The sequence below is a fragment of the Symphalangus syndactylus genome, chromosome 7 (assembly GCF_028878055.3).
Source record: "Symphalangus syndactylus isolate Jambi chromosome 7, NHGRI_mSymSyn1-v2.1_pri, whole genome shotgun sequence".
In the NCBI taxonomy this organism is placed as follows: domain Eukaryota; kingdom Metazoa; phylum Chordata; class Mammalia; order Primates; family Hylobatidae; genus Symphalangus; species Symphalangus syndactylus.
In genome coordinates this window covers 17,036,089-17,049,122 of record NC_072429.2, presented here as the reverse complement: position 1 = coordinate 17,049,122, position 13,034 = coordinate 17,036,089, and the positions used below count along the sequence as shown (strand labels likewise).

The 13,034-nt window shown below is 45.3% G+C and overlaps 1 protein-coding gene across 3 annotated transcripts in view; it reads left to right on the top strand.

The window, feature by feature from the left end:
• Positions 1–13,034, top strand: part of DOCK2 (dedicator of cytokinesis 2) — a 445,548-nt gene that overhangs the window by 34,715 nt on the left and 397,799 nt on the right. For all 3 annotated transcript variants that reach the window (XM_055285285.2, XM_063642612.1, XM_055285286.2), the window contains exons 6-8: positions 1,456–1,604; positions 10,001–10,136; positions 12,455–12,609. In XM_055285285.2, the coding sequence (XP_055141260.1) occupies positions 1,456–1,604; positions 10,001–10,136; positions 12,455–12,609 (440 nt within the window). The remainder of the gene's footprint in view (positions 1–1,455; positions 1,605–10,000; positions 10,137–12,454; positions 12,610–13,034) is intronic.

The following is a 13,034-nucleotide window of genomic DNA, read 5'->3' as shown; positions in this document are numbered from 1 at the left end:
ATACATATGATTACGGTTTTATTATAAAGGATGTAATTCAGGATCAGCCTTGTGGAACAGACACACAGGGCAAGGCACAGAGGGGCATAGAGCTTCCGTGTCCTCTCTCGGCGTACCACCCTCCCAGCACATTGATGTGTTCATCTTCTGGGAAGCCCCTCAAATGTTATTGACCAAGAGTTTTAATCAGAGTTTCATTACACAGGCATGATTGATTAAATTATTGGCTATTGGTGCTTGAGCTCAATCCTTAGTCCCCCTCCCCTCCCAGAGGTTAGGGTGGGGCAGATGGAGGGGAGTGGGGCTGTTAAGTTCCAACCCTCTAATCATGTGGTTGGGGGTTTGGTTCCTGGTTGGTTCCTCTGCAACCAGCCCCTCATCTTGAAGGTGTGTAGGGGCCCACCTAGAATCACCTCATTAGCATAAAATCAGGTATCATTGAAAGGGCATTGTTAGGAATAACAAAATACATTCTTATCACTCTGGATATTGCAAGAGTTTTAGGAGCACTGCTTCAAGAACCAAAGACAAAGACCAAGTGTGTATATATATTTTTTTTTTCTTTTTTTTTTTTATTATACCACCCACACTTCCACAAATGGAAAGACAAAAGTACTTGGCACAATTAGAAGAACATTATTCAACTAAATACAATGAAAACAAGATAACATTATTTTTATTAAAAAAAAAATTTAGAGACAGGGTCTCGCTCTGTCACCCAGGCTGGACTGCAGTAGGGCCATCATAGTTCACTGCAGTTCTAAACTCCTGGGCTCAAGCGATCCTCCCACCTCACCCTCCGGAACATGCTTGCTATTGTACCTGTCAAAAGCTCTGAGTCCAAGACCTTTTCTTTCTCTTTGTTAGAAAAGACATTAACAATGTGTGAGAGGTGTTAGAGACATATTGCTATAAAACTGCAGCTTTCTCTTTCCCTTACACGGAAGGATGGAAACGAAGTGGACGAGAATCGCCCTAGGGGTCCATGTTGTTTGATCTTGTATCTTTGTACCATGAAGAGCCATCTTGCTTCCCATAGGTGGTACACATGCCACACTTTGGGGAATGCTGTCCTAGAAGCTGTCCTTTATCACCAGAGAAATGGCCCTGGCTCCCAGCCTCAAAGGGCCTGAGCTCTGGGACCTCCATTAGGGCAGATGTTCGTAGCATTCCTGTTCAATAAATATCTTTTTAGAGAAAGTCAGAAATCACTCATTCCTTAACCAGGAAGTGATTGGGATTTTTATTTTTGCTTCTGGGAAATCCCTGTGGCCCAAGGGGAATAAATATATCAACGACTAGGACCCCCACCTAATCCTTTTGTAGTGGGTAGGGGTGAGAGAGAGCCTCAGGCCGTGGCCCTTGACCACACTCACCTGACTTTGGCACAGCCTGCCAAATAGATGGTCATGCCCCTTTAACACAGGTGATTATGGGTTGTTTCTTGTCTCCTAGGCCAGCAAAAAGAAGCGTTTTCTCCAGGTGCAGTCCATGATGTACGATCTGATGGAATGGAGGTCCCAGCTTCTCTCAGGAACCTTGCCTAAGGACGAGCTGAAGGAACTGAAGCAGAAAGTCACGTCCAAAATTGACTATGGCAACAAGTAACCTCTCTTTACTCTGCAAAGAGGTTTTCTTCCCCCAGCCATCCTCTTTCTTCCCTTTCTCTCTCCCCAGAAGCTTGGTTTCATTTTTAGATGCAAGTTTGTCACTTTCTGTTTGGGAGAAGGTTGTGACCAATGTGGCTGTGCTTGTGTGCTGTTGTTACCACCCCCAGAGAACCCAGGGACATGCAGGTGGAGAGAAGGCTTGTGCGTAACACGGTGTTATTCCCAGGCTGAGAGATTTAGGACACTCATTTAACCTACTTCCCATGGACTAGAGAGCACAGTCATGCTAGTTCCCTTTCAGCTCAGTTGTCATTTTATCCCTGCATTTACAAAACTCTCCCTTAAATCCCAGTGTGAGACTTAATGTCTCTTCCCCCATCCTAAAGTATCCAACCCACACACCATCAGCTAACTCAAATGCACAATTACAAAAATGTTTCCTCAAAAGGGAAGAGAAGTAAAAATTGGTTGGGATTTGAATGCTATGAAGTTAAGGAGAAAATGAACCAATTATTTGAGGTGGGACAACCCACTGATAATAACATCATAAGTAACTCTTAATCAGAGCTCATCGTACGCCAGGCTTGGAGCTAAGTGTTTTACAGGCATTGTCTCATTTAATTCTTATAATAACTCTATGGGGTATGCAGTTTGATTATTCCCACTTTTTTCAGATAAAGAAACATGGTTTTCAGTGGGGTAGGTAACTTGTCCAGAGTCGCGCAGCTAGTAAATGACAGAACCTGAACTTAGACCCAGGCGGTCTGGCTCCAGGGTCCATGGGCCTCACCACTCTGCTACTTGGATAGCATTTGAGAACTATAAGGACCTTCCCTCCCTCCTGATCTTTTGAATGGCCTCCAAACATTCTGTTCATTTGTTCATTCATTCCAACCACAAACATGTATTGAGCACTTATAGTCGGCTGGATTTCCTGCTAGGTATTGGGGCTGTAGAAATAAAAGTCCCTGTCCACTAAAGGGTCACAGTTCCAATTAGGAGTAAGCCACAAGTAAACTGCTGATATGTACTGTGATAAGTTCGATAGCTCAGGAAGCAAGAGTTACTTTTAATGAGCCTTAGAGAAGGAAGCCAAGGAAGACTTCCTGAAGGAAGTGACCCCTCAGCTGAAGTTTGAAGGATAAAGAGATATTAAGCAGGCTAAAAAAAGAAGGAGGGTCAGGGGCTCATGAGAGAGCATGGCATACTCAAGGAACTGCAAAGTGGGTCTGAAGGCTGGAACACAGGGCCTGAGGGGGAAGTAAAAAGCCCGTTTAATGGGAATAAAAAGAAGTTTCCCCAGCATCCAGGCCAGGCTTTCTTGCCCTGCCATAAGCATTAGGAGGAGGATGTGGAGAGGAAAGTCAGTGGCTCCAACTCACAGCTGGTCTCCATCCCAGGAACACAGTCCCTCTGCTGGTGCCCCAGTTGGCATCTGGCAAGTGTGTCCAAATCTGCTTATAAAGCGTATCATCCTAAAGTGACAGGAAGGGTTTGCTCCGCAGCTGCTACTGCCGTTGGTTCCATGATGTCTTTAGCTGAGCACGGTTGCAGCTGAGTGTATGGGAATTGAGGGCTGCTTTACAATGACATCTACGACCTTCAAATGTTGTTTTCTCAATGGGGGCTCCTGAGAAGAAGGACCAGGAATGGAAGAAGTGGTCACCACTCACAGGAAGCCTTCCCTGATTTTCCACTACCCGCCTTGGGCCAGGGTAGGTGCTCTTGAAGGCCCTGAGCAGTAATTGCCTCCTTTTTGGCCCGGCTTCCCTCCTATTGTGGAAGATCCTATAGGATGTTGACTGTCTAAATCACCTCTATGCGTGTGCCTGGAACAAGGTCTGCACATAGTAGGTGCTTAGTGAGTGATAACTGAGTGAATGGGCAAATGGTGGTGATGGGAGAAAAAGGAGAAAGAGGGTCCTCCCTAAACCAGCCCCTCCTCTGCAGCATCCTCTGACCTATAGCCCCGTGCTTTTAGTTCTGTCAGTTTCCTTTGGGGAAGTGAGAGATGCCCCGTGGCACAGACTGAGACCTCAAGCTCAGGGCCCCTTATCTACCTGACTACTTCAGCTTCAAGTGAGAGAGTTGGGCATCTTATCACTGGCCTGATAGTTTAGGTGCTCAGAGCTCTGGTATGGGATGGGCAGCTGCCCCAAATCCAGGAGGCCCAGCGTCTGGGCCAAGCGTCAGGATCAGCCTGGGAACGCCCACCTCCAACCTCCAGCAGCTGGGAGAGTGGATGGGAGTGGCACAAAGTGGAATTGAACTTTGGAGGAGTGATCAGAATGAGCTCGTTTCTTCTCTCATTCATTCCGTTCCTTCATTTAGAATATCAAACTTTCTTTGCACACCTGGTAGGTCCCAAGGGTACAGGGTACAGATGCATATACAATACAGCCTCTGTTTTTAACAACAATCAAAGAGCAAGCAATGAGAACTAATGATAACTTCCGGAGTGCTCACTATATACCAGGCACCGTTTAAAGCACTTTCCATATATTAACTCTGTGAAGTCTCACAACAACTTTATGAGGTAGGCACTATTCTCACCCTGTTTCTCAGATGAGGAAGTGAGGCTCAAGAGTGATTAGGTGTGTGATCTGAGAAACCAACATAGATGCTTCTTTATCAACTAAGGTGGACCGTAAGGTTAAGGAAACAACAGCTACCTATGGGTCAGGTTGAGCGTTCAGGGGAGCTGGCATGGCAACTCCCTAAATTCCTACAGCTACAAGAAAAACACACTGTTGCCAAACTCCCTAACAATAGGAGCTATCAGGCAAATTATCAGACCCCTCATAACTCTGATTTACATCCACACCACTGTAACTCTAAGTGGACAGAGGACTGGCCTGCTAAACATTCTTTTTTTTGATAAAGAACTGCAAACCTTAAGTCAGTTTCAGCCAGCTTAAGGCTGCCTACAAACTGTGTCCAGTAGTTCACCTTTCGATGTAAAGTGCCAAGTTTCACCTTATTTTAATAATAAACCCCACCCCAGAGTGAACATGGGATGTATGTTACATACATGTTTACCCATTGTGCATGCTCTTGTCTCCATAAATATGTGTAATTTTTCCCCTAAACCTGCTGAATATATATGATGCTGGCCCTGTGAGGCGTAAAACCCAACATGTCCTTTCCCTCTTCAAAGAGAGAGCACCTTCCAGACATGCCAGAGACTGTCTCTTCAAAGTTTGCAAACCGATGTAACCAGTAAGGTTCTCCTTTTGTAATGAAGCGCAGGCTCTGCTGCTCACTGCTTGCAAAGCCAGTAACAGGGACAAACTGCATTGTAAGGAAAGTGACTTTATTTCCAAAGCCAGCCGTGGGGAAACATACAGGCTCACCCCTCTAGAAACCACTTCAGAACTCTGCGCTGAGGGCAGGAGTTTCAAAAAGGGAAGCTGGATGTGGGAGGCATGCAGGAGCTGTGCAGGGTGCAGGGGCTGTATGTCTTGCCCTGATGCCAGTCTTGAGTTATGGTCCACCTGGAGCATAGGCTGGTGCCATCTTGACAGTGGCCAGGCTGTAGATGATCCATCTTGAGGCAGTCTTTAAGTGGGGGAGAATTCTGTAGCTGCGCTGTCATGCCTGGTTTGTTTTAAATTAGCCCCTGGAATTTCTTAACAAGCGTAGAGTTAAGTAAATGTGCATGGAGTAAGAGAGTATATGTTAGAAGAGGGAGGAGAATGGAGCTTCAAAATATGTTTCAAGGCTATACTTTAAGACTAAGAAAAAAAGGTTTCTATAGTTTTTCTCAAGGTTACATCTTGAGTCTTGAGAAAAGCTTTTTTTATTTTTCTTTTTTGAGACAGAGTCTCCATCTGTTGCCCAGGCTGGAGTGCAGAGTGCACTGCAATCTCTGCCTCCCGGGTTCAAGTGATTCTCCTGCCTCAGCCTCCCAAGTAGCTGGGACTACAGGCACACGTCGCCACACCTGGCTAATTTTTGTATTTTTAGTAAAGAGGGGGTTTCACCACATTGGCCAGGCTGGTCTTGAACTCCTGACCTTGTGATCCACCCGCCATGGCCTCCAAAAGTGCTAGGATTACAGTCATGAGCCACCGAGCCTGGCCAAGAAAAAAATTTTAAAATGCATTTTGAAGCTGAGCTCCTCAGTTACACTTTCTACTGTTTAGCTATCCTGGTGGTCTTTTGAACGGCAGGTGATTTTGCTCAAGATGCAGTGGAATTTGAACTGATAATGTGGCTCCAGAGTTCAAGTGCTTAACTGCTGTATTCTACTGCCTTCCATGAGCCATGTGAGTTAATAAGGGAGGCAGAGAAGTAAGCAGCCACTTTCAGTAGAAGTCATACACATTAGGAGTGCAGGAAGCATGGGCAAGAAGGTTGGAGGACGTGGGGCTGGGAGTCAGGGTGGGGATGACAACCACTCTGAATCTAACTAGACCAGCAGGAATTATTAGGTGAAATGAAGAGAAACTCAGAGGGAGAGAATGTGGGAGATGAGAGGTTGACATGGCCATGGAGAGGGAGACACGGGTGGACTGGGGCTGGAACCTTGAGGATTTTAGCACCAACTGAGTCTGGATTTGTCCAGACAGCAATGGGGAGGCATCACAGATTTTTAGGCTGGCATATGCAGTGGTGTAATCACAGCACACTGCAGTCTCCATCTCCTGGGCTCAAGTGATCCTCCCACCTCAGCCTCCCCAGGAGCTGGAACTACAGGTGTGTGCCACCATGCCCAGCTGATTTTACCTTTTTTGAAAATTTTATTATAAATGCATACAGTGGGGCCTTTTCCCCCTAACCTCATCTTGGCTTCATTTTATCACTTCCTTGAACAGAAGAGAGCACTGGGGTTATATCCTGATGAGAGAATGCCTAAATGTTCTGCTCCCCAGAATGCATGGTGGCTGCATTCAGAGGCTGTGGAGGACAGCCTCTCCTGCCCCTGGGCCACGAGAGTCCTGTCAATCCTACCGAAGCTCCCAAAGTTCCAAGTGGTTTTGAGAGGTGACAGCGTGCTGGCAGTCCTCACAGCCCTCACTCGCTCTCGGCGCCTCCTCTGCCTGGGCTCCCACTTTGGCGGCACTTGGGAAGCCCTTCAGCCCACCACTGCACTGTGCGGCCCCTTTCTGGGCTGGCCAAGGCGGGAGCCGGCTCCCTCAGCTTGCGGGGAGGTGTGGAGGGAGAGGCGCAAGCGGGAGCCGAGGCTGCGTGCGGCACTTGCGGGCCGGCTGGAGTTCCGGGTGGGCGTGGGCTCGGCGGGCCCTGCACTCGGAGCACCCGGCCGGCCCTGCCGGCCCCGGGCAATAAGGGACTTAGCACCCGGGCCCGTGGCTGCAGAGGGTGTACTGGGTCCCCCAGCAGTGCCAGCCCACTGGCGCTGCGCTGGATTTCTCGCCGGGCCTTGGCTGCCTTCCTGCGGGGCAGGGCTCGAGACCTGCAGCCCGCCATGCCTGAGCCTCCCACCCCTCCATGGGCTCCTGTGCTGCCCAAGCCTCCCAGACGAGCGCCGCCCCCTGCTCCACGGTGCCCAGTCCCATCGACCACCCAAGGGCTGAGGAGTGCGAGCGCACAGCAAGGGACTGGCAGGCAGCTCCGCCTGCAGCCCCGGTGCAGGATCCACTGGGTGAAGCCAGCTGGGCTCCTGAGTCTGGTGGAGATGTGGGGAACCTTTATGTCTAGCTCACGGATTGTAAACACGCCAATCAGCACCCTGTGTCTAGCTCGAGTGCACCAATCGACACTCTGTATCTAGCTGCTCTGGTGGAGATGTGGCGAACCTTTATGTCTAGCTCACGGATTGTAAACACACCAATCGGCACTCTGTATCTAGCTCAAGGTGTGTGAACACACCAATCAGCGCCCTGTCAAAACAGACCACTCGGCTCTACCAATCAGCAGGACGTGGGTGGGGCTAGATAAGAAAATAAAAGCAGGCTGCCCGAGCCAGCAGCAGCAACCCACTCGGGTCCCCTTCCACACTGTGGAAGCTTCGTTCTTTCGCTCTTTGCAATAAATCTTGCTATTGCCCACTCTTTGGGTCCACACTGCTTTTAAGAGCTGTAACACTCACCGAGAGGGTCCGCGGCTTCATTCTTGAAGTCAGTGAGACCAAGAACCCACCAATTCCAGACACAATTTTGATGTCCGAGGATTGAGGAATCCTCAAATGACTTCTCCACATCCCAAGATAGCCGGACCTAGGAGAATGTTTTATTCATGTATTTTAGAACCAAATCCACTTTGATAAATTTTGAGGAGAAACAGCCAGAGAGATCTTGGCATGAAATTATGTATCAGCGATGCTCCATCTTTTCCAAGGTCAGGAGAGCCTCTGCTAAGCATTAGCCGAATGTGTTTCTTCCCCCTTAGCATTGCCGTTGGGCGGCATGGCCGTGTACCGTCATGAGTCATATCAAGTTGGGAGTTAATTTCCTAATGAATGTGGACAAATGGGTGAACCTTGGCTCACTTCTGACTGCGTTTGGACAAGATGAGGGATGCACCTCTCAATTCCATTCTCTGATAGAGATGAAGACTTAGTCTCCTTCATTTGTCCTTGCTACCCTTCCAGAATCTGGTACTTAGTAGTGGCAACCAAGCAGGACTATGGTTGGCCTTCTCAGAATCCATCAGCCCCACCTCTTCCTACCTTCTTTGTATGGACAACTGAGGCTCTTCATCTCAATACCAAGTGCAAAAGCAGTTTCGAGTTACGGTTTCTGCAAACATACCCTACCCCACCCCGCAACCCATACACTGCTCCTAAGCTCCTCCTATCTATTATAGTAAGCATACTAGAGAGGTTATGAGTGTGGACAAAGATGTATTCTTAGTTTTTACTAGCTATATGATCTTGAGCAAATTAATCAGTCCTCACATCCTCAGTCTTTTCTTCATTTGTAAAATGGGGTTATTGATAGTACCTCCTTCATAGGGTTGTTATGAGAATTAAATGGATTAATTTTATGTAAAACACTTATTGTATGTGAGCTGATTGTAAGTGCTGTGTGAGTTTGCTGCTATTAGTATCACTGATGCCAGTCGGGATGACAGGTGTAGTTGAAACAAATCAATACCAAACAGGGAAAAGCTTGTGGCCTGGAAGTCAAATAGCTGAAAGCAAGCTGTGGGTAACAGTCAATATGTCTGAGATTGTTTTTCCCCAACCACTATTTTCAAATTTTTATTGAGTAATATATAAATACCTCCTCTGTGTATATATTTAAAAAGAGGCTAGGTACGGTAGTAGCTGGGCATGGTGGCATGCGCCTGTAGTCCCAGCTGCTCAGGAAGCTGAGGTGGGAGGATTGCTTGAGCCCAAGAGTTCAAGGCTGTGGGAAGCTATGATCACACCACTGTACCCCAGCCAGGAAGACAGAGCAAGACCCTGACAAATGAAAAAAAAAAATTAAATAAATTGAGACAAGGCACATGTAACCTTTGACCCCTTTACTCCTCCAGCCCTAGGCCCCTACCTGTCCCCACTGATAAGCTGTGTTGGTAGTTTGGTCCTTTTTTCATTCAGAGCTTTCTCTCATACATAAGTTTATTCTTATACATGAACCCAGATAACATATCTGGCCTATTTTTTATTTGTTTTATTGTTATTTATTTATAAAGATAAATATTGTATGCACACTATATGCATCTTTCCATGCTTGATTTTTGCACTGAAATATGTTATTAAACATAACAAAACTATATAATATTTTTAAAGCTCTGCTATGTGGTATTCCATTATAGATAGATGATTGTTGATTTAGCCATTTCTCTTTTAGTAGACCTTTTTTTTTTTTTTTTCTGAGATGGCGTCTCACTCTGTCATCCAGGCTGGAGTGCAACGGTGCAATCTCGGCTCACTGCAACTTCCGCCTCCCGGGTTCAAGCAATTCTACTGTCTCAGCCTCCCAAGTAGCTGGGATTACAGGAGCTCACCACCATGCCTGGCTAATTTTTGTATTTTTAGTAGAGACAGGGTTTCACCATCTTGGCCAGGCTAGTCTTGAACTCCTGACCTCAGGTGATCCACCCGCTTTGGCCTCCCAAAGTGCTGGGATTACAGGCATGAGTCACCATGCCCAGCTGACATTTTGTTTTTTCTTTTTTTAATACTTGCTGATGTGAACAAGTCTGCAACACATCCTAGTTCAAGTGTTGGGTGTTTCAGTTTAAGACTGTGGAAGATACACCTTTTTAAAAAATTGAATGCACACTACTACAGTACCTTCTAAAGGGGGTCTACTATACCAATATGTGCTCACTAGCAGTGTCCCAGGCTATCAGTGTAGAGCTCTTCTATGTGACTATATGATCCCCAGAAATCAGTTGAACTTTCTGGTAAAAAGCTTCTCACCAGTGACCTAAAGTTCTCCCCTGATTTATCTTCACCTCCAGTTTTTGCTTTACAGAATCCTTGAGCTCGATTTGATTGTCAGAGATGAAGATGGAAATATCTTGGACCCTGATAATACCAGTGTCATCAGCTTGTTCCATGCACATAAGGAAGCAACTGGTAAAATCACAGAGCGTATCAAAGAAGAAATGGTGAGCTTTACTAACTAGGCTTTGACCAAGCGATACAATCATTTAGCACATCGTAAACTTAAAATAATGGGCTAATTAACCAGACTGTGTATTATTCAAGGGGCATCTGTCTATGACCTGAGATGATCAGCAACCACATGTGTTTAACTGTGGTTTTGTACTCAAATCTGTAATTCATTCAACATCCATCTCACAGGTAGTTAAATGGCAGGGAAGTTTCTTGATCTCTTGGAGCTTGTAGATTCCAGAAGGGGAAGAGAAGAAAGGCGATAAAAAAGTAAATAAGTGAAAATATTAATTCCAGATGAGTGTATAAAAGGCAATGAACCAGGGTTATGTGAATCAAAGTGACTCAGGAGCTATGTTAAAAAAGCACTGCCAGGAGAGGCCTCTCTCAAGAGTGACATTTGAGCTGACACCTGAATCATGTGAAGGCACCAGGCCTAGGACGATCTGGGACAGGGTGTTCCAGGCAGAGGGCACAGCAGGTGCAAAGGCCCTGAGGTAGGACTGCATTCTGACTATTCAAGGAGTAGGAAAGCCAAACAAGGATGAGGTGTGGTGAACACTAGGGGAGTTTAGGCAATGATTTGCAGAGGCAGGTAGGTGGAGCCAGATCTCAAAGGGCCTGAGGGGTTTTGGAAAAGAGTTGTGACGTTATTCCCACTGATGGGAAATCAGTGAAAGATTTCAAGGAAAGGTTAACAGTCTGACTTTTATTTAAAAAAATTATTTTAGCTACTCTGTGTTATTTGAAAGCAATTTTGTTTTTAGATTTATTAAGATATAATTTTCATACAGTACATTTCACTCATTTTAAATTACTCTTTAGTGAATCGTAATAATATATTGTGTTGGATAAACGTCATGACAATCAAGATAAAGAACAGTTCCATCACCCTAAAAGTTTCTTTGTGCTCCTTCTCCAGCCCCAAGCCCTGTGCAACCCCTAATTTCCTGTCACTGTAAATTTGCCTTTTCTAGAGTTTCATATAAATGGAATCATGCAGTATTAATTTTCTGTTTGACTTTTACTCAGCATGATGTTTTTGAGGTTTATGTTGTTGTGCATATTAACATTTTGGTCCTTTTTATTACTGAGTCAGTATACCACTGACCAGTTACCAATGGTATATAGCATTGACCAATTATTGGGCATTTGGGTAAGTTTTCAGTTCAGAGCTCTTATACTAATGCAACTATGAACATTTGGAAACAAATCCTTGTGTGGACATGTTTTAATTCCTTTTGGGCAATACTTAGCAGTGGGATTGCTGGATCATGTGATAAGTGTATATATAACTTTTTAAGGTATTGCCATGCTATTTCTCAAAATGGCTGTACAATTTTTTTTTGTTTTTTTGAGACAGGGTGTCTCACTCTATCACCCAGGCTAGAGTATAATGGTGTGCTCATGGCTCACTGCAGCTTTGACCCCCTGGGCTGAGGTGATTGTTCTACCTCAGCCTCCCAAGTAGCTGGGATCACAGGTGCATGCCAACATGCCTGGCTAATTTTTTTTATTTTCTGTAGAGATGGGCTTTCACTGTGTTGCCCAGGCTGATCTTGAATTCCTGGGCTCAAATGGTCAGCTCATCTCAGCCTTCCAAACTGCTGAGATTACAGGTGTGAGCCACCATGCCAGCCTAATTTTGCATTTCTACCAGCAATATATGAGAGCTTTAGTTGCTCTTCATCCTCGTCAACACTTGATATTATCAGACTTTTTAACTTAGCCATTCTAGTGGTTGAGTAGTTGTATCTCATTGTAGTTTTAATTTTCATTTTTTTTTTTATTAGTAGTAATGTTGAGTATCTCTTCATGTGCTTCCTGTCATTTCCACTTGTATTTTCTCTTGGGAAGTGTCTGGTCAAACATTTTACCCATTTTAATTGGGTTATTTTCCTCATAATTAGTTGTAAGAGTTATCTGTATGTTCTAGATAGAAATTCTTTGTCAGATATGTTTTGCAAGTTTCTCCAAATCTGTACCTAGCTGTTGCATCTTTCAAAGGGCAAAAGTTTATAGTTTTGAAAAAATCCATTTAAGCAATATTTTTCTTTTATAGTTTGTGCTTTTTATGACACTAACTTTATGAAGAAGTCTGGGTCAGTGGTGACATTTCCCAAGATAGAAAAATACAGGCCAAGAGAGTCAAAGTGAATTGATTCAGGTTACAGAAGCTTTTGATGGCAGGGTGGATGGAATGCCCAAAACTTTAGGCTTGAACCCAATATCCTTGACTATCTTTCTGTTGCTCTAAGTGGTGCTAGGCTAATTTTCTCTATCTTCTTTCCTTCTTCCTTCTGCCTTTCAGTCAAAAAACCAGCCAGATTATGGAACGTGTTCCCGGATCTCCTCATCCCCCACCCATAGCCTCTATGTGTTTGTGAGAAACTTTGTGTGCAGAATTGGGGAAGATGCTGAGCTCTTCATGTCTCTCTACGACCCCAACAAGCAAATGGTCATAAGGTAGGTGTGTCCAGGGTTGCCCTGCTTCTCTGGCTATGGGAAGCAGTGCACAGAGCATCTTTTCTTTCCATCCTCACTTGTGGAGCAATCTCCACCTGGAAAAGAGACTGCGCCTGAGTGAGAATGTGGAAATAACTTCTTTGGAGGTTGTAGGAGTCAAGTGGAAGTGTTATTTACCACCAGTTTTTTCCCCACAGTGGAGTTTATAGTTGTAGGGTTTTGTCAAATAGATTTTGATTGCCAGAAAACAGTCAGAAATAACAAGATTCGGACAAGTAGCATTGGCTAGAATAAAAATATGTACTTCTTTTTTGTTTTGAGACAGGGTCTCACTCTGCTAGCCCAGGCTGGAGTGCATGGGTGCAATCACGGCTCGCTGTAGCCTTGAACTCCTGGGCTCAAATGGTTCTCCCACCTCAGCCTGC